At 38.4% G+C, this 21,256-nt stretch overlaps 2 protein-coding genes across 3 annotated transcripts; both read right to left on the bottom strand.

Annotated features, from left to right (window-relative positions):
* Positions 1-1,021: 1,021 nt before the first annotated feature.
* LOC121961824 (receptor-type tyrosine-protein phosphatase eta) lies at positions 1,022-11,939 on the bottom strand. 2 transcript variants are annotated; one of them, XM_088073796.1, is made up of 13 exons: positions 11,760-11,939; positions 11,561-11,642; positions 10,410-10,498; positions 9,051-9,630; positions 8,604-8,672; positions 7,738-7,989; positions 6,872-7,123; positions 6,330-6,453; positions 5,208-5,350; positions 4,831-5,088; positions 3,424-3,690; positions 2,463-2,560; positions 1,022-2,267 (listed from the first exon to the last, which is right to left on the bottom strand). In XM_088073796.1, the coding sequence occupies exons 2-13, from the start codon at positions 11,607-11,609 to the stop codon at positions 2,184-2,186; spliced, it is 2,265 nt and encodes a 754-aa protein (XP_087929922.1). In that variant the 5' UTR covers positions 11,610-11,642; positions 11,760-11,939; the 3' UTR covers positions 1,022-2,183. The 2 variants fall into 2 exon arrangements, with proteins under 2 accessions (XP_087929922.1, XP_042367796.2); XM_042511862.2 differs by lacking the exon at positions 8,604-8,672 and having other exon boundaries at positions 11,561-11,939.
* A 145-nt stretch (positions 11,940-12,084) lies between these two features.
* Positions 12,085-21,050, bottom strand: tp53 (tumor protein p53). Its single transcript, XM_042511863.2, has 11 exons — positions 20,892-21,050; positions 19,063-19,178; positions 18,894-18,966; positions 18,601-18,789; positions 16,256-16,430; positions 16,013-16,125; positions 15,606-15,715; positions 15,314-15,438; positions 15,123-15,226; positions 14,960-15,030; positions 12,085-13,816 (listed from the first exon to the last, which is right to left on the bottom strand). The coding sequence occupies exons 2-11, from the start codon at positions 19,143-19,145 to the stop codon at positions 13,720-13,722; spliced, it is 1,140 nt and encodes a 379-aa protein (XP_042367797.1). The 5' UTR covers positions 19,146-19,178; positions 20,892-21,050; the 3' UTR covers positions 12,085-13,719.
* Between the last annotated feature and the right edge of the window lie 206 nt (positions 21,051-21,256).

Raw genomic sequence — 21,256 nt, 5'->3', positions numbered from 1 at the left:
CCGCCCCTTCCTCATATCACAGCAGCATAGTAGCATAAAAAAAGTCCTAAATTACTTGTTGGTGTTTAACAGAGGAAGCTGGCAGGGTGCATTGACAGCTTATATAGATAGTAACTGTTTCTAACAGCCCTGTCTCAGACCCTGGAGGTGTTTGATGAGCAGATATGAAGCCCAAAGTGGTACTTGACATAACAGCTTTATCGCTCTAACACTTTTAAGACACATTATGTGCTCATCTGACCTGATCTTTCTGCTGTGGATCTACTGATAACCTTCTCATTATCAGACAAAGCCATCAGGTGAAGGTGCTTCTCACTTTGGTTCAAGTTTGCAACCTGGATAAGGGAGGAGTGCGTCACTTTTTTATCTCATAGCTGATCAAATTCCATTTTTTTCCCGTTTTACTGTTTTCTTTTGTTTGTTTTTTTGCCTTTTTTAAATGGGTTTTTACAGATTTACACAGTGCAAACACACAATACATGCCTATTTTTACATTTGACATACAAGGTAAGACGGGACCAAACAGACAAGACAAGAAGAGCGGTGCTGGACAGACATGACAGGACAAAACAAACAAGACAGAAGCAAAAAAGATTGTGCTGTTGGGACAGACTGCACATTGTGATTTCTTGTAGCATGTTACCTAAAAAAAAGAGCTGCCATGAGACATATATGAGGGAGGCATTTATGGAAACAGGGGTCAGTGTTGAAGACATTTTTATTTTTTTTAAGATGCCGTTAGTTTTTTTCAGATTGGAGTGGGTAAATTAAGCCAGTGGAATATGGATAATTTTGCCTTTTAATAATATGGCCTTTTTAGTGATGGGTAGTGATTTTAATATGAATGTTGTGAGGTGTTTGGGAGTGTGTTATGAAGGAATGTCACAAAGTGATGAGAAGATAAGACACAGGGGGATTCTGGGGTTGAGGATCTCAGATAGCTTTCTTCTTTTATATATTCTTACTTATTTAACATATTAACTTAAACTAACAGATGGCTACAACAACATGCTATTTGAAATATTGTTTTATATTACTGTTTTTATTGGAAATTCAAAGGAGGACACAGAGATTGAAAAGACATTTCTAAAAAAAAAAGCACACAGTTAGAAGCTCCTCCAGGGTTGGAAAAACACAAATTTGTAATGTGAAACTGCTTCATTCAGTGGTTTTACCAGTTTTAATCACTAGGTCCATTTGTTTTGGAGAGGAAGTGACCCCTGTGGATGATTCTGCTCCCATTATCAATTTGAAACAAACTTCACACTAACATTATTGTGATATTACAGCACAGAAATGTGTGAAATGACTCAAAGTTATTACATGTTGGGGGGCTCCAAATTTGTTTAAATTAGGTGGTGGTAACACAAAAATGATGCCCATGATAAGTAATGAGGATATTTTTTTTTTATGGTGAACATACAAATTGAGTATTAGGAGCAAGAGAGTTTGTGTCCCGTCTGAAACCGAAAGTCATCGTAATTAAATGACTTTATGCAACAAGGCAAAGGTTGTTATTCTCCGTCACTTACTCTATGTCCTATATGTAGTTATCTTGTGCGCACCACCACGTAATGCGCTGTTAAGAGACCATGTACATACTCATATGTCTGTGAGACTGTGTTGCATAGTATTGTGTACTTCATTCAATGAGGACTTTAAATAACGTCACTGTGACGTGTAGTCAGTTGGATAACTTTGAGCACAGGTACATGATAGTTATCTCTCCAAATGCTAGACAATTAAAAAATTATTATTATTATTATTATTTTTAAATGTAGTTACAACATCAGACATACTTGGAAGCTCATTTCTGCCCTGAATATGAAATACACAAAACAACCACAATAACCATGGTTATTGTAACTTAATAATTTTGTCTGTTTCTCACAATTTGGACTTACTGAGTGACTGACTTTAAATTAATATTTTATCATGTTGATCGAGTAAGTATTTTTTTATATTTATCATAGCTGTCACATATATACAACATCTAATAAAAATGGGTTGAAACAAGCAAAAGCATAATATTAAGTCTACCACATCTTTATATATAACACGCTTTAGATTAATATTGGATTTCCTTAAATGCAGTGCAAATACAGTAAACTGAAGACAGGATATATTTGTCTCAAACACCTTCAGTGATGGAGATTAAATTAGAAAGAAAAAAGAACATTGTTTCATGTGTTTATGTTTTCGGATTCCTGCTTCGTGAGTTCCCAGAAAATGTCGTTCTTCAACAGCTTGTTGAAATGTGCTTTCAACTGGAACAAAACACACAAACAAAACAGAAGCTGTTTAAGAGACATACATTTCTAAATCAACAGCATTTAGAAAACAAGAAACTGAGCCAGGTCTTATCATACTTTACATAATCTGTAAAACAAAAGTACCTTTTGCTTATTATGTTTATCTCCTATACCCTGTTTTTGTTTTTCTGCATGTGGTGATTGACATACCTGATCAAACACATCGTTTCTTGTAGTGCTGTTATCACAGAGGAGGGCTTCAGCTGAAGAGCACAACATAGACAGACTGATTTCCCTTTTTTCAGCCACTGGGGAACAAACAGAGACAGTGTAAACAGCAGAAAGGACAGAGAATCACACTCATTCATGCTGTGAAATTTGCATGTGGAAGAACACATAATTTTAACAAATCTTCTCCTGAACACCGTGCTCTATTCAGCTACTTCATCTTTCAAAAACGCTGTGGATAAGACATCGTAGCATCAGGCACAAAAACTACCAGGTTGTGGTTAGGAAGAGATGATATTTTGTCAAAAATGACCTGCTTTAAAAAAATTCTGCACTTTGTGACACTATCTCTAGTAGAAACACACCAACAGGTTACTTAAAAACACCCGCCTGGTGGCTTAAAAACTGCTGGATGAACACCCAACAGGTGCTAAAAGACTCTGGAAGAACACAGAGGGATTGGTTAACAAAAAAAATACATGGTGGCTAAAAGTCACTGGAAAATCGGATAGATTGATAAAATACAACCATATTTGACGACTAAAAAGGCGCTGGAAAAACAGACGGGTGTCCAAAAATACTCACTTTTGGTAACTCAAAAGCTGCTGGAAAAACACAGACAGGTTGCTAAAAAAAACACCCAGGACTGGAGGGTAAAAAGCCGCTGAAGACACCTGACCACATGTAGTGACTAAAAAAACCACTGGAAAACACAGTTTGCCAAAAACACCCACTTCAGTGATGAAAAAGGCAAAACACAGCCACGACTCATTTAAAGCACAAGAAAACGTTCACATTTAGTGGTGCATGGATGACGATATATACATTTTAAAAAAGACGCCTCTAGGAACTTACGTTGTGTTGAGTGAAATGGAGTGACAAAGTAACCATTTATTGCTAAAGCAAAATTACCAGAATGGTCTTTGAGGTCTGAGAGTCTCACCTGTATATGCTGACGCTGTTTCGGGGCTACTGAAGTCTCCATCTGCCACTGTTTTCACTTCAAAACTATACTTGGTCCCTGATTTCAAGCCATAAAATGTGTGGCTGGTTTTGTTATCCAAAGTATAAGAACTGCTGTATTCCCAGAAGCTGGAGTTGATTGTGACGGAGTATGTGGCTGCTGATGTGTTGACAGGGGCCGTCCACTTGAGGGTGAGGTTGTTTTTCTTAATATCAACGACTGTGACATTTGTAGGTGGTGAAGGCTCTGGAATTCAAAGAAGACAGTGGTTTCTCATTATTTTTGCATTATTTTTATTTGAAGTGTCCCTTGGATTTTTATCAAAACAAACCCTATTTGTGAAACTATTCATTGTCGGCATTTTGTCAGAAAGAGCCGTTTCATATATTAACAGTCTGTAATTAACTCTATGTAGTTGTAATCATTGTTAGTGGCACAGTCCGCCTTTCCCTGCAGAGTCCAGTTGCTTTCACATGCTAGAGGGATGAACAGGAGACGAGGCAGCATGAAATCCAGTGTTACTGTTTTTCACACAGCACGTTAAACATGCACAGTTAAGTCAAACGGGTTGCGTGTTGAACATTTCGTATAAACTCTATGCTTTACTTTTTGTACAAATGAGATGCACACTCCGGTTGTCTTCTCCTCTTTTTCTACTTTTGTTTTTCCCGGCTATTTTCAACAAATTTATGCTGTTTAACTTCAGGGTCAAAGCCCGGCATGGGCATTATGGAGAACGCCAAGGCCAGTTAGGGTCCGATTGCGGCGGATACAAGAAACGCATTATCTAGGTGTGCTAGCCAAACTTAGGAGAAAATTTGACTTTCAGTCAGACTAACATGTTAACATGTATTTTAAGAGTCCGTTTTAGTTGGACTATCACAATAATTCAACTTTTTCTAACATCATGTAAACTGACTGACTGTTCAGAATTTAGTGAAAGTGTTGCCAAATAAACACACAAATACACGAAACACGAAAATACAGTAATGGCTGAAGGCCTCATATCCACGGTTTGACTTGACTTACAGAGGATCAAAAAGGCCGTACGACTGGGTGTTTGGTGTGTCTTAGCCTCCTTGCCACTTTTGAGACTGTTTACACATTCCAGGGAGGTGGCACTCAAGCCAAAATTTGGGGGTTTAGTTATTCTTTAATGACCCGCTCACCCAAAACCAAACTGTAAACCCAAACTGCCTGACCCGCGGGTGAACCCACGGGTTTGTGCAAGATAACTGGCTGATCAATCTGTAGTCTGCAGTGCTTTAACGCCACTTTACACCGCAGCTCTGGAAACTTGATCATGATGGTGCCCCCCCCCTCAAAAAAAGAGTTGAGTACAGGAAAGTTGTGTCATGAGGTGGAAATGCAGCAAAAGTGACTCACTAGTGAATTTGGAGCTTGTCACCGGCGGGCCTTTGATATCTGCGACAAAGGCGTAGACGACCACTGTGTAATTGGCTGAATTCTTCAGATTGTTAAAGCGTACTGTAGGTTCCTTTATTTCTGATTTTGTGTCCTGAGTTTGGCCATCCAGCTGCAGCTCGACGGTGTAGGATGAAGCGTTACCATCAGATAGGGTCCACGTGGCATTGAGGGAGTCATATGTCGTGACCAAAACCAGGTCTGAAATTGGTCCAGGAGCTACGGAGGAGCCACAAAACCCGATTAGTGATTAGTTTTTGTTTTGATTTTGTAAATATTGGTATTCACTAAAAACCAACAAGTAGCAGTCAACTGCTAAAGCATCAGCCCAGAGTTACAGGTGTAGTTGACGACTGTCTCTTTGTCTCCCTCCAGACTAGAGCCTCCAGCCAGTGCTGCAACAGTGAGGGTGATCTCGGTGCCCGCCGGCAGGTCTCCTACTTCCACTTCAGTTTTGTTCACCTCTTCATCAAACAAGCTGCTGTTAGGAAGAAACATAGTAACATACAATTTTCAACTCTCCTGGGTTACAACTTGCTTCTTTTTTCGTAGTTTAAAAAATGAGTATACTAATACCATTCCTCAGCACCAACACTGTCAAAATTCAGACAATTCAGATGTCAGACATGGTAAGGAACATGAGCAGTCAGATGATCATATAGATTTTATCAGACCCTGGGTTAGGCAGACTGGGAAAATACAGGCTAAATTATCAATCACTCTTAAATAATTCCTCGGTTCAGCTTTGGCCTACCGCAGGTCGTGAATGCAAATAGTTTTTCTATGCAATGAGGGATTTCTGACAACAGTGTGGGTGTGCTAACTTTCAATTTCACCTCCAAATCGAGTGGATCATTTTAAGGCGAGGCACCAAGCAGTTTTGTCTATATAGCACATTCCACAGTCCAAAATTTAAGTTGTAAGATTATCACAATTAAAATCTGATAAGTGATCAGAATTTACCTTCTGGGCACAAGGAATGATAGACACCCTTCATACATGGCATTTAAATTCTTTTTGGGTGATTATGACAGGATAGTGCTTGGCCACATGAATGTATATGATATGATAAATGTGTCAAAAAGGCATTAAATAACCCATAGCAGTGTAACCATTAACCCCCCATCTTCTATATTATTACATATAATAGTTTAAAAAGCGTCTATTTTTTTTTTTTACTTATTTACATTTACATTTATCTTGATTTTATTTATTATGTTTCATGCTCAAAGGGTCTTCATGTTTATGTGTTTGTGAATTTTGTTTATGTTGTTCGTTTGTCATAATAAACCATAAAACGAGAATTACGCACACAAACAAAAAAAAGAAGTGGTGGACTGATCACAAGAACGCTATTTCTAGACTAGTAGTTGGAATAAAGAGAAAAACATCACTGAATATACACCTGAATTTCAATGTGAAAAGAGCAAGTGAAATCTGGACTATTAAGAAATACATACGAATTGCTCTGACTCATAGCCTTCACCCTGTAACCTGTGACCCTCCCCTCAGGTGCCATCCAGCTTAGCACCAGTAAGTCCTGAGAGTTATTAAATACTCTTAGGTTGGATACTTTTCCAGGCTCTGAAAGAGATAACAGACAAATACACACTACATCACTCTGTTTACACACCTCACAGATGTTATGGTTCAGGTGAAATGCTGCTCTAATTTGCATCTGCTGATTTGAATGTTATGACATATTAGCAAAATAATCAGCTATGAACATTTCCTTATCTAACCCAGAGCAAGCTTTTGATGCGCTTTCATTGGTCTCATTCATACAGTGTACTTCCTATTATTAAACAATAAAATGGGGCACCGTGGCCTTATCAATTAAGGAAAAAAATATCTTTTAAAAAAAAAAATTGAAAAAGTCAATCAAAAAAAAAGTGCACAAGGTGTAACACACAGATTACTTGGCTACAGCCGTCCAGTAAGGCATTATAATATATATATATACATATATAAATATATATATATTTTTAATATATAAACTCACTGGTATAATTCGAAATGCTGAATTCTTCACTCCATGTTGAATTGTCCTCGACTCCTGAGAGGACGGTGAATGTGTATCGGGTTCCAGGTGTCAACATGTTGACTTCTTGGTGCTCCGCTTTACTTCGATGCCATTTATCACCCTGGACTTTAATAAGATAAAAATCCACGTTTCCAGCTGGTTTGATCCAGCTGAGGCAGATAGAGTTTTCTGTCACATTGATGGCTGTGAGGTTTACGACTTTGTTTGGTGCTGAAAAAAAGGAGATATAATCACAGTTACTAGCGTTTGCAATATAAATAGGGTTTTTTTTGGTTTTTTTTGCCTTTGTATTATTTTGTAAGTGTAAATTTTATATCATAACGATGGCAATCTGGTGTATAAATAATCTGCATGAAAGGTGGATTATAAAAACACTCGCCTCTCCTCACTACGTAATATTAAAGGCATAGTTCTGATTTCTGAGTGGGGCTCTATGAGGTACTCAGTCATGGTCAGCGTATTTCCTACAGCAGGTATCAGCTAGCACCCCCCAGTTTAGAGAAGCAGGCTACCAACACTGAACATACACAGTGTACTGCTGTGGATGAGGGCTAGTAGCAAAAAAGTTTTAGCCACCTTAAAAAAAAACAATATAAGTTTTGGTGTACACAGTATTTATAGTACTATTTTCCCACTTTTCTGTGCTCACTTAACACACGAGCTGCCTCGATCAGTTAGTTTGTTACTGCAGAAACAACAAGGACTCTGCAGAAAAATATGCTGGATTGTTAGTATTTAATGAGCAACACGTTTGTGTAGTAGAGCCTGGTGCTTACATCGGGATTGGTTATCTAATCGGATTTTATCAAAGATGGGAAACTCACTGGTGTAGAAGACAATCTCCTGCGGGTTGAGGTCTCTCCCACACTTAACAGGGAACACCTTGACTGAGTGGCGGGTGCCGGGTGTCAGGCTGTCAAACTCGTAGGTCAGATTGTCAGTCTGTTTATTTGTCACTTGTTTGTCGACGCTGACCTCTATGCGGTAATGGCTGATGATACCAGGCCCGGGTTGCCATGTGAGAACGGTGCTCTGGGAGGTCCTGTTGGTCAGGTTGACATGGCCAAAGAAACGATCTGTGGTTGGAAGTAAGATGAAGATTGTTTATTGGCAAAGACGGCAAGCTGTTCAGGAGGGAAACATGCACAGAAAAGGGCACAAAAATGGGTGGTATAATTGCAAATTACACAGTAAATCCCTGCATGTTTTGTGTTTAAATAGAAATTAAAGATTTTGTCCCAGATGTACAAGCAAATAAACATTTATGCATCTGTTTTTGGCAAAAATTTTGTAATTTTTATAAAGCTATTCCAAAAAAGCAATGTTGGATGTGTATGTGAATTTTAGTTGTATCTTTTAAAACTGATCTTCTCTAGATAACAGAAATGGTGGAATATTACTATCAATAAAAGCCTCCAGCATTTAACTGGCTTTCTTTGTGATTGTTGTGGCTAAAATGCCTGATTTCACGACAGCTTTTCTAAGAAATTGTGATGCACGATGTTTTTAAGCATTTTTTGATTGAAATTGTGGTAGATGATAAAAACTCCTAAGACAGTGATTTTTTTTGTATGATTCAGTGAAATTTGAAGGCATCTTTTTTCCTGAATAAAAAAAACACACTTTTCTGAGTTTGTGATTTAAACCACACAAACTTCACCACTAACCCTGTCTATTCAATCTAACTCACCTTTATCACCCTTTGCTTGTGTGCAGTGTTGGTAAATGTTGTTGGTAAAAAGTTGTCTGTGTGGCACGTCTGCATCCTCAAAATGAAAAATGGGAAGGTGAGTTTGGTGAGTGTTGGGGACTGACAGAGAAAAGGTTGAGGTGATTGGACAAAACTGCACAGAATTCACAGAGATCGGTTGAATTTGAGTTAGTTGCTGCGATCGTGGAGGTGTAAATTATGGTCAATTATTTTGTATTAAAATGTTTGGGTTTTTTAACTTAGAAGGAGCGTACTCTGTTAAATCTTAAACTCTTAATCTTAATTATCACAATATTACAAATTACAGAGATACTGCAGTTCTTTAGAAAAGCTCCCGTGAAATCAGGCATTTTGGGCTGCAACAGTTCCAAAAACAGCCTGCGAAACCATGGAGGGACTGGAAAAGCAGCTTTAACAGACTTTTACCTTCGTAACATATAAAAGGCAGAACCTCCAAGCAATTCTTTTCAACCCAAGCCCCAAAGCTGAGCATGGCCACACAAGAGTCTTCGATGTAGTTTGTATCAGCCCGTGGGACATCCAGCACAGGCGCACATTTTGATTCTACTGGTGGCTGCGAGTTTATCACCCATGAATCATTGGTGGATGTAGAGTTTTGGTTGGGCGATGTAGAGTATTGGGTGGGCGACGTAGAGTAATCGGTGGGCAATGTAGAGTATTCGGAGGTGGATCCCCCGAATTCAGTAGTGTCTGTCTCAGTGTGAGGTGTGACCATGGTGTCCGTCGTGCTTGTAGTTGTTGGGGTTGTCGTCTCTTGCTGGATGCAAAAGTATCTTTCTGGGGATTTGAACACGGGCCAACCGGGGTACCAGTTCTGGAAGAGGAGGTGATCACCGTTGGCCCAGCGGGACCAGGGCATTGTGGAGTTACTGGTGGAGTTGGAGTTCTTGCGGAGGCCGACCCAGCAGTCAGAGGTGATGTTATGCTCCCTGGCGATGGTCTGAATGTTTTCAGGGGTCAGTGTCACCAAATCTTTGAAACAGACCTGACAAGATGTGAAAGGCCACAGTCGAGCGTTTACAGTAGATCATATAAGGGCCGAGCTTTTCATACAGTGATACAGGGTTCCTGCACATTTTTACAGATTAATTTCTACAAAACAATACTATTTTACCCATTTCCGTTACTTTAAGTAGTTTCACTTGGTAGGCCCATATAGCAATACAGCCATACATTATTTAACACGTACTTCCTAGGCATTTTCGGACAAGTAAGCAATACAATTTGGTGTTTGTCTGGATTATAATTTTGACACGTTTGCATGTGTTTATTCTGCATTACACAAACGTTTAGTCCAGTAATACGTCAATTACCTTTGTCTGAGCCTGAGCGTACGCTATGTCTTAATCAATTATGGTTAATCACTGTCATGTCCCCTCAGTCTTCCCCTGTCCAAAAGGATCACTGATCCAACACATTGGCTGGATATTGTTCATCAGAAAATCTACATACATGTATAAGTGGTCTATGTGTATCATGTTATTTATGGAGTTTCAATGGTCAAGTAGCGTAGCAGTGAGATCCAAAGCCGTAATCTAATAATTCAATGCAAAACTGTAATTTGAATGTAACATGGAAGTCAACTTGCTAATGACTAACACTGAGCCCAATGCCTGTTTTCGTTTGACGACTATATAATTATATGCTGCTTCAAACACATGCGCCTTACTAATTAAAAACCTCAACCTCCTCAGTATTTTCAAAGTCATGTCTCATGTGATTCAGCCTCTTTTGTATATCAAACTACTGAGGTTTGCGTTGTACCTGGCAGTGATTCCTGGCCTCCTCCCAGGTGAGATTTGTCGTTTCATAGAAGTAGTCTCGCTCTCCAGCACTGCACTTAAACACCAGAACTGAAGAGAAACACACAGACAGAAGATTGGCTGTTTGTTAACTCAGGTTTTTAAAATAGGGACACACCAATCTGATCTGACCGATCAGAAAAAACATTCCTCTATAAACCAAAGTGATGTCTTTAAATGCATGTTATGTCCAGTCAGTAGACCAAAATCCAGAGAGATTTTCTTTATAATGGCATTACAATAAAAAACAACAAATCCTCACACTTAGGAGGTGGAATGAGAGCACAACAGGTGTTTTTTGCTTGAAAATTTGACAGAAGCAACCAAAGAGCTATCAAAATAAATGCAGATTTAGATTTCCTTTAGCCAACTACTCTATTAATCAAATAATTGCATCAGCTAAACACATAACCTTACATATACAAATCTGACAAAATGTCTGCTGTTACCCTTCAGATACTGTAGTTGTCTACTGTTGAGGATAGTGATACAGTAGACAACTAAGTACTTACATCACCACCTGAAAATACTCTCACTTCAAGAAGAAAAAGTTGGGCTTTAATAAACTTCAGAGGTATTATCAAGAGAATATGATGTGTTAAAAGTGCTGCTGAAAAATGTCCCAATTCTGTTTACTATTAGTATTGCTCATGCACTAATATAAGCAGGCAGGATTTTGCTGCTGTAGTTGGTTAAGATGAAGCTCATTTTAACTATTTTATATGGGACTGCAACTGATTACTTTAATAACAAATTTGTAATTATAATGCAGAAAATCCTCATAATGGAATTAAGTACATGATGGTAAACAAAATGTTACATACTGACACTACTGAGCTATTTAATGTGGAAGATTACTGCAACAATTTAATGACTCAGTAAATTTCCATGACTTTTCCAGGCCTGAAAATGTTTTCCATAACTGTGAAATCCCTGAAATGTGTTCACAAAACTTCAGTATTCGTAGTTATCATTTTGCCAAATTTGATTACCTTTAAAATGTATCAAGATTTCATCGATGACAGTCATTAGCTGCAGCTTTAACTATTTTCCTGTTTTTAAAAATGCTGCATATATTTAACAGAAAACCTGTTTAGAGAAAATAATACTCACCCCAAGAAATGAAGATACAGACTTGATGCTTGAGAGATAACTTTCTCATGTTGGATTCCTGTGGATCCTAGATTCACAGCAGCTTTAGGAAATTTCACCAGACGACAGTTCCTTTAAGATAAGATCTTAACAAAATGTTGGGACAAATAAAAAAAAAAGTAAATGACTGAGATAATTATTATTAACTAACACCACTCACACTGCCTTTAGCGGATTCTTGTGACCTGCTTCATCGAACAGAACGAAGTGACCTGCCAGTGTGAGAGACGTTCACGTCACACAAAAACACACCTGTTCCAGCAACATGGAAGATAAACAGGTCATAAACAGGACATTTGACTGGAAACACAAGACTCCATTCATCACATGGAAAGTTACATCTGTAGATGCTCTTTGTTTTGCATTGACCTTCCAAACATGCAAAGTACTAACAGGATATAATGAATATGACAGATAACAGATCCAGAGCAGATATGCAGACAGTGAACATTAATACATGCTGTGTAACAGAATACAAGAACAGCTTTATATTACGCATTTATTTTGGCGTTAAGCTTTGAGTAACAAAATGCAAATTAGTACAAAAAAAAGCCATGAAAAAAAAAATAATGACAATGGAAAAATATAGAAAGATAAAGCTCTTATACAAAACTAAGATCCCAAAATAATCTACAAAGATACAGAAATAAAACAAAGAATGCCTTTAAGTATATGTAGTTTTCTTGGCAGTGTAAAAACAAAGTGGTTAAATTGGCTGACAGTGATTGGTCACAATAAACTGAAGTGCTGATGATCTGTGGGTGAGAGGCCAAAAATAAAAACATCAACTCACATTTTATCAGTTTAAACAGACAGTAGTTTTTGCTATCTTAACAGAGTGACGCGCACCGCATAATTCCTTCAGGGGCGTTTTTCTTGTTACGTTGCGTTCTTGTTTATATTGTTATTTAAGTCCAATTTTTTTTTTTTTTCAAATTTCCTGTATTTTTATGTCAAAATTCCTTTTTTCCCAAATATCTATTCCTATCTCTGCTGCATATAAAAATTACAAAAAGGGGATTAGCTTTTGGGGTGAGCCAGCCAGCCCCGAATCGACCAATTCTACTGTTAATTTTCACAAAATCATGACAGTATATGTTCCCTGCGAACGGAATCACCACAATATAAGAGGCGGTAACGAATATGACAGACAGATCCTTGGAAAATAACAGCTAAAATGTATTTACAGCTACTGGTGATGGAAAAAATAATACCGGAGTAAAAAATAAGAATAAAAAAAGCCCCACTGATAAAAACACATGCAATCAAGCCTTGCACTCTAACCTGGCCTTACTTTTGTTCCTGTGTTTTTTGTTTTTCCTTTTTATTTTTATGTCTGCTTTCATTGGAAATCTGATCAAAGTTGGACTGAAACATCTGGGCTGATTGAACCTCCTCCCACAGACAACCAAATCACCAATTCATAGGGGAACAGCTACATTAATGGAGGTAAACATCAATTCAAGTCAAGCGTGACTTTCAACCCATGGCAGTGACTCGTTAATGTTTCTTTACAATGATACGTATCTTACATGAGTAAAATCTGACCAAGCTACTTCTTAATAAGATCATAATTACTGTTCTGACAGAACATAAAGAAAACACAAATGATAAAAAAAACCAAGAAATAATCTCTTCAGTTTTCATCGACTAATTCAGACTAAGAATAATGTATTTGACATTTAAAAATGAAATCATTGAAACTAAAATGAAAATCCCTGCCAAGTAACACTGATTAAATGCAGTTCCTCCTAATTCCAAGCCCCACCCTGATATCCTGTTTCATGCAAATCATAGAACGTTAAAGATCAAAGATCTCATTTTGCAGGAGATTTAAATGCAATGAGTGTGGTGAGGGAGAGGCAGACCTGCTTACAGTATGAACTGCTCTCCTCTGTTCAACCTTTATTCATCTGCGTACGGCAAAAACAGCAAGACACCGTACAGTACTTGGAGTACAGTAAATGGTCAGGCAGTACAATTATAAGATCAAGTTTTGTGGTGTACTGAGGCAGGAAGTGATTTGGGGTCCCAATGACGGGTAAAAGCCTGAAATAAACCCGAAGGCTTGGAGGGAGAAAGACGGGACGTTTGCACTCATGGTCGAGGCGTTGAGCTTCTTAGTCGCTGTCGCTCCTCTCTCCTCTTTGCAGGAGCCTCTTTCCACTGGAGGGCACGGCAAATTCATGTTTCACAGACACCTTGGTCTTGGTTTTGCTGTGTAGAGAAAGCAGGATGGAGCCAACAGGTGTCAGAATTTAAGGCAGATGGGACATATTTGGTTTATTTTACGTGACTACATAAAGTCAGTTAAGCTGCGGTGGTGGTGGTGGGGGGGGGGTGGAGTTGACTTAAACGTTACACACACTGACCTCTAGTGGCAGTTTCAGAGATATTCATGACAATGTAATTCAAACTCTCAGCTGCAGACAAACTAATGACCGTGGCAGCCAAAATGTGTTCGATATTCCTGAAGAATTAAACCATTTTTTCCCTTCTGTTAAATCACTTTTAATAACAAATAAAAACACGTCGCTTAAAACGATTCTCTCTCGATTTTTAACCTGGTCTGTGCAGCTGCAGTGAAGGAATGTGTGCAGATTAATTGTTTTCAGACGTTTCCGCAGCCCACCGGCTGCCTAATAGTGAGAATCTGCCGGATAGCAGCAAAAAGGGAAGCCAAACGTCATTAGTGCACAGACTGCAGTAACACAGACCAGATTGAAAATCTGAAAAATACCCCTTTAACCATGTGTAGTATTTGGAAAGATTGTGGTGTTATTTCCACTTTGAAAAGTGGTCTCACCTTTAAAGATCGCACATAACTCTCTTCAGTTATAGCATGTTAAGTTGCGGTAAGACGCACTTCATTTAAGTGATTTTAATGAGACAAACATCATCAACATGGCAGTCGAGGTGACACACAGACATCAGATGCTGCAGACGCTGACTGAGAAAAACACTGCCAGTCAAATTAGCCGCCGTAGCTGGAATGCACTCATATTCTAAGCTTTTTGGTAAATGCATTGCTATGGCCCAGGACAAACATATGACTATGTCCACTTTTCAAAATAAGGTTTTAAAAGTTATTCAAAACACATGGAAATAAGATTAATGAGTTTATAACAGCAGTTTAAAACAAACTACCACACACATTTATACATAGATCAGCTTTGTTCCAAGCAAACTTCAGCAACAGTTTTTTCAAGCTTCGTAGCGATTAATTAACTTTACTCAAAGAAATGTCAGCAAACGCCCTAATGTTTACAGACTGCTGATTTAGAGGAGAAAGTCTTAGTAACAAGTTTATTCCTCCGAAAATGATTCAGGTGGTTTTGTTTCTAAGGACGCACTACTTACCTTTCCTTGTCCAGCAACTCCAGACCATCGTTGATTTTCTTCAACATTTCATAGCGCTCACGACCACGAACCTGCAGGACAGATCAAAGGGGAATTAAATCATAACAGAATAAAGGATTTTGTTAAGACATGCCAATTTTTAACAGCAAATATCTTTACTTACATGCAGAACAAACACATCTTTGTCTTCCTCGTCTGCACTGGAGGTCGGCTTAGACCTCTTCACAGAAGTGCTGTCAGGAGCCGGAGCTGGAGCCGGGGTGCTCTCTGAAGAAAATAAAAGTGAAGTTAAAAAATGGAACAGCACTCAGGGAGGGAAACTGAAATCTAAAGGAGTGCAGCAAAAAAACGTACTTCGTTTTTTGGTTTGTTTGGCGCCGTTCTGATTCTTGGCGCTATTTTCCTCCTCGGTTTTGCGGTCCCTGCCAGGACAGGCACAGACACGCACCTCAAAGCACCGGCGACCCAACACAAGTCCCCTAGTAGGAAGAGGAACAGTGGTATGGGTAATGGGACGTCCATATAATATATGTAAGACAGGGAAATTGTAACCAAGACATCCTGTCAAATGTGTGAATACTAATTCATGCCCGGAAGATAATCCCACTGCCCGCCTCACATCTGTTAAAAGAGAAGCAAGACTTACTCTGGGGTCTCGAGGGTCAGGATGGTCAGGATCGGCCTGCGGTTCATGCCACCCATGCATGAACTGTTGCACATGTAGCTGAGCAGGATGGTGGTGATTTCTGATCCCAACTAAAACAAAGAAAGTCAAACATTTCATGTATTTACTGCTGGTTAAAATGTTAACAATCAGGAAAATTATTTTTCTAAACTCCTCATTGGCTCTTCTGGGGGTCCAAAGTGTTTAATTTGGGAAACCCATTTGTGAAAGGCTTCACAATTTGTGTACTTTTTGGACACTGAATTTTCAGGCTAAATCAATGCAGTTTGTTCATATACTCACACAGAAAATGCTTGAAGGTCACACATTAGGGAATGGGATAAAAAGAAGGGCTGTAGAGTAGACATGTTCGAGTGGGGCAGTGGTACCTGTGGCGGCTCGTAGGGGACGGTCACACTGTGCCTTTGTGTGTGTTGGTCCTCAAAGTATTGGGCCCTCAGGCTCCCCTCCACTCGGATGAGATGACTGCGATGCTCCGTACCTGAATGGAAAACAGATTAGAAACAAATTAAATCATCTCAGATACATTAAGCTCACAATCAAGATTCTTCTCGCAAAGACAACCGTTCTTCCACTTTACAAAGGAATTCTTATGAAAACATTTCACTTACTGTCTCCATTCTGGTGATGGGGACATCTGCGCACCACTTCAGCCGCGTGCTCCGACTTCTTATAAACAGCTGTGGCCCTGACCACAGAGCCCAGAGGAAGTTCCTTGCCTACGAGAACTTCAATTGGACTCGTCTTCGAAATTTGACAGTAGAGCTTGTTTAACAGCTCCGAGTACTGAGAGAAAGCACAAGGAGAAAGCCATTCACATTATTACTGGTGCACTTGTAGACAAACAGAGTTGGGGTACATATGTAAGGACTCAAACACAGTCAGACTGGATTATGACTTGACGGAGTTTGCCTGATGGTCTGCTTGACAAGTGAGCCGATGCAACTCAAGACAAACAAAACAAAAAAAAAGCAGAATGTTTTAAATGAACTAATTACTGGGTTCCAAAACATTGTCATGGACACCATTTCAAAACTTTTCTGTGACTTCTTCAGGAACAAAACTTTTTTTTTTGCCCCACTTGCTCAGTGTTTTTTTTTAAACATACAAGATTCAAACTCTATTTAAACCTATTTCAGGATCCCACAGGATGTCATTTTGGAGATTTTTAAAGAAAACATGCCTTTCAAATATTTGAGAAAAAAAAAAAAACCCAAACAAACGAGAAATAATTTGCCCAACATTTTGAAGTTTTTTTTTTAAACTCAACTTTTTAGACAAAACATGTTTTCCAATTCCATTTTCAGATTAAAAAAAAGAGGAAAAAAATCTCATGAATCAACCAATCGCGGCCTGGATGGAGCGAGACATAAAAAAAGATGAGGCGCTATGCCAAACTTGAGAAATGTAGAAGTCACTGTTATGCATGAATGGTTACGATTATTGACGTTAGTTCTGAGCATTAACAGAGACAAACTGCCATGAGACCATTTTTTCTTGCTCAAAGATTAAATAAAGTAACAAAACCTACAAAAATGTAAAATATTGGTTGTATATTTCTTAAACTGCTGTAATGGTCAATTGCACTAATATTACACCAGCAGAAAATAGCATATTATTTTATGTAATTATATGAATATACTAAAAAGGATGCCAACTTGGAGCAAAAGATACCCCTTGGTCAATTTTACACATATTTCACAAATGTTATTGTTATAAATATTGTTCAGTACATAAAGTGTTGCATGGGTTATGTGGGTGGTGGTGAGCTGGTCTGAGTCAAAAGTCCAGGGATATTTTTCATTCCCAATCCAACCCTGGACTTAAAAACCAAGCATCCGTGTCAGATTTATCTCAGAAAACCTGAGAAAACTTTTACAAGGACAATAAGTTTTATAAAACCACCCTTTTTTCTCTAAAACACAAAAAAACTAAATATTATAAGTTCTCCAATGACTTTGGACAAATATTTAAAATCATAAAACAAATTTTACCTTGCTTTTGTCCATTTTTTAACCCATTTTGTGCTGGAGGAAGTCAGTGCAGGAACATGTCCTGTCATGTCAGAGCTGAGCTTTATGAGCAGACAGCACCTCTCCCATAGACGAGGGCACAAGTTGCAGTAGGCGGGAGTTTCACTAAAGACCAGCCTAACCTAAACTAAACTGGCCAACTGCAGTGCACTGCTGGGTGAATCACCGTGGAAACATCAATGCTATTGGCTCTTCAAACACAGTGACTGACTCCAGACTCTAAAAGTTAGCGAATCGTCACAATGAATAAGATTCCACATGAATGCCACCATGAGAGATACGAAAGAATGGATTTTTGCCGCGATGCCAAGGTAAGAAATTTAGAGTTTATTTAAAATATTTAAAAACTTTTAGAAAGACGCTTCATATAATTTTGTGGGTGATAAAAACTCAACAGAATGGTGAGTGATTTTACTGCAGTAAAACCCTTAAATTCCCAAACATCAAACTTTGAAAGGCTGTATAGTTAAGTTCAGTTTAATTAAGTAAATTAAAACAAAACAAGAGCAAAGTTTCTGCATAACATTATCACTCTGGATAGAAGCAACGCAGTTGAGCAGAAAATGGTGAAACTGAGCGGCTGTAGATATCCCCTTTGTCTCTGGTGAGGGGCTCACACTTCTGCTCTTCGCCATGTTTGGTTGCAGGGTAATCTGCAGCAAGTCCTGTCGAACTTTTAACATTTGTAGTCTCACACTTAGATTATGTTTGATTTAGTTAAAATGATACATGATGTGCAGCAATTACTGATTTGTTTTGCTGAAATTGGCAGCAGTTGATCTCATACTCATCAGAACAGATATAAAACAAGATGTGCGTCTTGTATGTAGCCTATGTGACCTTTGAAATGAGCTTTATCGTATTTACCAGTCATTTTTAAAATTGAATTTCTAAATTTTGATGTTTGGCCTGAGATTACTTACTGTAGAGGTGACGGACTTGGCAGTGCCAGACTTCTGGAAGCGAAGCTGGAAGCCATATTCCCCTGGATAGTCAGTAGTAACTGGGACGGTGAAGGCCGGGGGAGTAATACCGTCATTAGCAGGCATCTCTGGGGGCAGCTCAAACAAATTCTCATCGAATCCGTCTGTTAATGCTTGTTCATTCATGAGCTGTAGAAGAAGGGGAATGACAGAGTTAGTCTGCCTCAGAAACCTCTCTCCCACAGCAGTTCAATTTAATGTTTTTGAACAGACGCATCTGTAGGCATGCTTACCAGCATATCCATAGGTCCATCTGCCCTCCATGATTCATTCACCGTTGGAATGGTGGAGATAGACGGGGTGACACTGTAAAAACAAGCATACACAAACTGGTTAACTTGTTTTTTTCCTTAAGTAAACTAACAATTGAATAATGTTATATACTATTAAAAGTCAACTTACACCGTCTCCCACAGCTCTCTGAAAGAGTCCTGGCTCAGAGGCAGGCTCTGGCTAAGAGACATACCGTCTTGGTCTTCCTTCATTTTATCACCCTCCTTTGCAGACGCAAAGGCTGGCTGTGGGGATAAACAGGAAGTAAGTGTAAGACTAATGAGGTATGTAACAAATAGGCCTTTAATCAAATTCTACATTGGACCAGTCCCAGGTAAATCAAGAAATGTATGGCAGACTATTATTTTCAATTTATCAAGTCTATTTATTTATATTATTTGTTTGGTTAATAACATGTTGGAAAACAGTGACAACATCCATTACCATTTACAAGAGACAAAAATAAAAATGAAAAAAAATGACCAGAAAACTATACTCCATTTCAAATTATATTAAGAAAATGTAGGCATATACAAATGCATTTTTTTCATCTTTTTTTTTTTTTTTAGGTAATCTTCTTTTTTGATCTTGTAATTTACTTTTTGCTTATTTTCAGTTAATTTTCTTTTATCTAATTTCCTGTTAATTTTGAGGCCATGTCTTATTATTGCCTTTTCTTAATGTTTTTGAAATAAATCAAACCGATTTTCTCAAGTTTAAAACGGTTAACATTGTGTTTGATTAATGACATTAAAACATATTGATTATAATAACTAACTATGCATTTCAATCACTTCTTTTGGATATCACTTTTCTTTTGCTACATTCTGACTCCTTAGCAAGTATTCAAACTTTTGAACCCTGAGCAGGTTGGTTTGCTATATTTTAAAAACCTAGGGAAAACAATGTTCAGAATTACCATGATTATATGTTTAAGATTGCTTTACAGTTGTTATTTATTTCCATATAATCTACATTTTCTCTCTTTTTTCAAAACAACAAATTGTCATGTTATTTTCTTGAACCTTTTTTGGGATATTTTTTTGGTCATTTCCCTTGACTTTCTTATTGCCTTTTTAAGTGTTTTTGGGGGGTTTTTTTTAGATAAATTTGCTGAGGTTTCAACGGGTAAATAATGCAGTGAGTGGGAGAAAAGTTGTGCACATTTGCCATATGTAAAGATATTGAAGAGCAAAACAACAGTAGAGTAAGGTTGGGACAGGAACTACAAAGCTTGTGACAATGTGTACAAAATAACACCAGGACACAATTACGGCTTGCCTTGAGAAAGTGTAAAAATAAGGATTGAATGGTGCAAAGTTAGCGTTGTTTAAGTCTTTCCAATGAATGAATAATATAAAATGATAAACCCTTTTTACTGCCTCACAGGAAATACGACTTCACGAAGTTGAAAATAAGTAGGCCATCTGCTTTATTACTTGCTGGCTAATGTTAACGTTAGCTTGTGTAACTACAATTCAATAAAATGCATGTTTATTAAGACATACATATTCCACGTATGCAGACGTTTGCTATCGAAACACATTCAAGTGAAGTCACAATTACAAAACAAAACAAGCAGCCAGTGAAACCATTCAACATGCTAACGTTAGCTACCGTCGAGCATAAGGCCTACACAAACTGAATGAAGTTAGCTCCATTCGGTCGTCGAGTCGGCAAATTCGCAATAACTCGACGAATATAACTTAACTAAACACAAAAAATGTGCTGACAGTCCAAAAAACTATCGACCGTGTGTTACAATTCGCAAATAAAAACTTTCATTGCTTTGTTGTTCGGTGAGTTTAGCGCTAGCTTAATTAGCTAGCTACGTTAGCACTACGTTTTGGAATCCGACTAACGTTCGCTGAACTACGGTTAAACTTCCATCGTCGGACAAATTAATGGATTTCAATGGCTTGCTATAAAGAATGACACATGTATGACTACACAGCTACCTTTTAGGTCCCGCTACTCCTGTCCAAAGGAGATGAGTCACGTTAAAGGGCTGGGAAGACGAGCTTAAACGTCCGAAAGAGTCAAAATATTTTGGGGCAAAACGAGCACGTTGTCGTCGGGGAATCCCACAAAAGGGAAGGGGAGGGGAAGGAGTTTTAACTCCGCGCATTGTCCAATCACAGAGCGCGTCGCTCTCCCGACGTGCGTCAGTGCAACGCCGCGAAATGCTGTTGCATTCTGAACTCTCGGAAATATGGCAACTCGAAAGTGACAGTACAAAACAAAGGAGTAGTTAAATAGGCCATGGCAGTTTAATTAAAGAATTATTAGAATTGTTTGAGTGGTCACGGTTGTATTGAGACTA

The sequence above is a fragment of the Plectropomus leopardus genome, chromosome 23, assembly GCF_026936395.1.
Source record: "Plectropomus leopardus strain MGB_pleo_1.0 chromosome 23, ASM2693639v1, whole genome shotgun sequence".
Classification (NCBI taxonomy): Eukaryota; Metazoa; Chordata; class Actinopteri; order Perciformes; family Serranidae; genus Plectropomus; species Plectropomus leopardus.
The sequence above is the reverse complement of the archived record's forward strand: the minus strand, read 5'-3'. Positions and strand labels throughout refer to the sequence as shown.

What these genes read in the sequence shown, in the direction of transcription:
- tp53 (XM_042511863.2), bottom strand. Translation starts at nt 19,145, where the DNA reads ATGAAGGAAGACCAAGACGGTATGTCTCTTAGCCAGAGCCTGCCTCTG. An exon ending in AGAGAGCTGTGGGAGACGGT is followed by an intron (nt 18,967 to 19,062) that starts GTAAGTTGACTT and finishes TTGTTTTTACAG; the next exon opens with TGTCACCCCGTCTATCTCCA. An exon ending in GAGTTGCTGGACAAGGAAAG is followed by an intron (nt 13,817 to 14,959) that starts GTAAGTAGTGCG and finishes TTCTCTACACAG; the next exon opens with CAAAACCAAGACCAAGGTGT.
- LOC121961824 (XM_088073796.1), bottom strand. Translation starts at nt 11,609, where the DNA reads ATGAGAAAGTTATCTCTCAAGCATCAAGTCTGTATCTTCATTTCTTGG. An exon ending in GACAAGCTCCAAATTCACTA is followed by an intron (nt 3,691 to 4,830) that starts GTGAGTCACTTT and finishes TTTGAATTCCAG; the next exon opens with AGCCTTCACCACCTACAAAT. An exon ending in GAAACGATGTGTTTGATCAG is followed by an intron (nt 2,268 to 2,462) that starts GTATGTCAATCA and finishes GTTTTGTTCCAG; the next exon opens with TTGAAAGCACATTTCAACAA.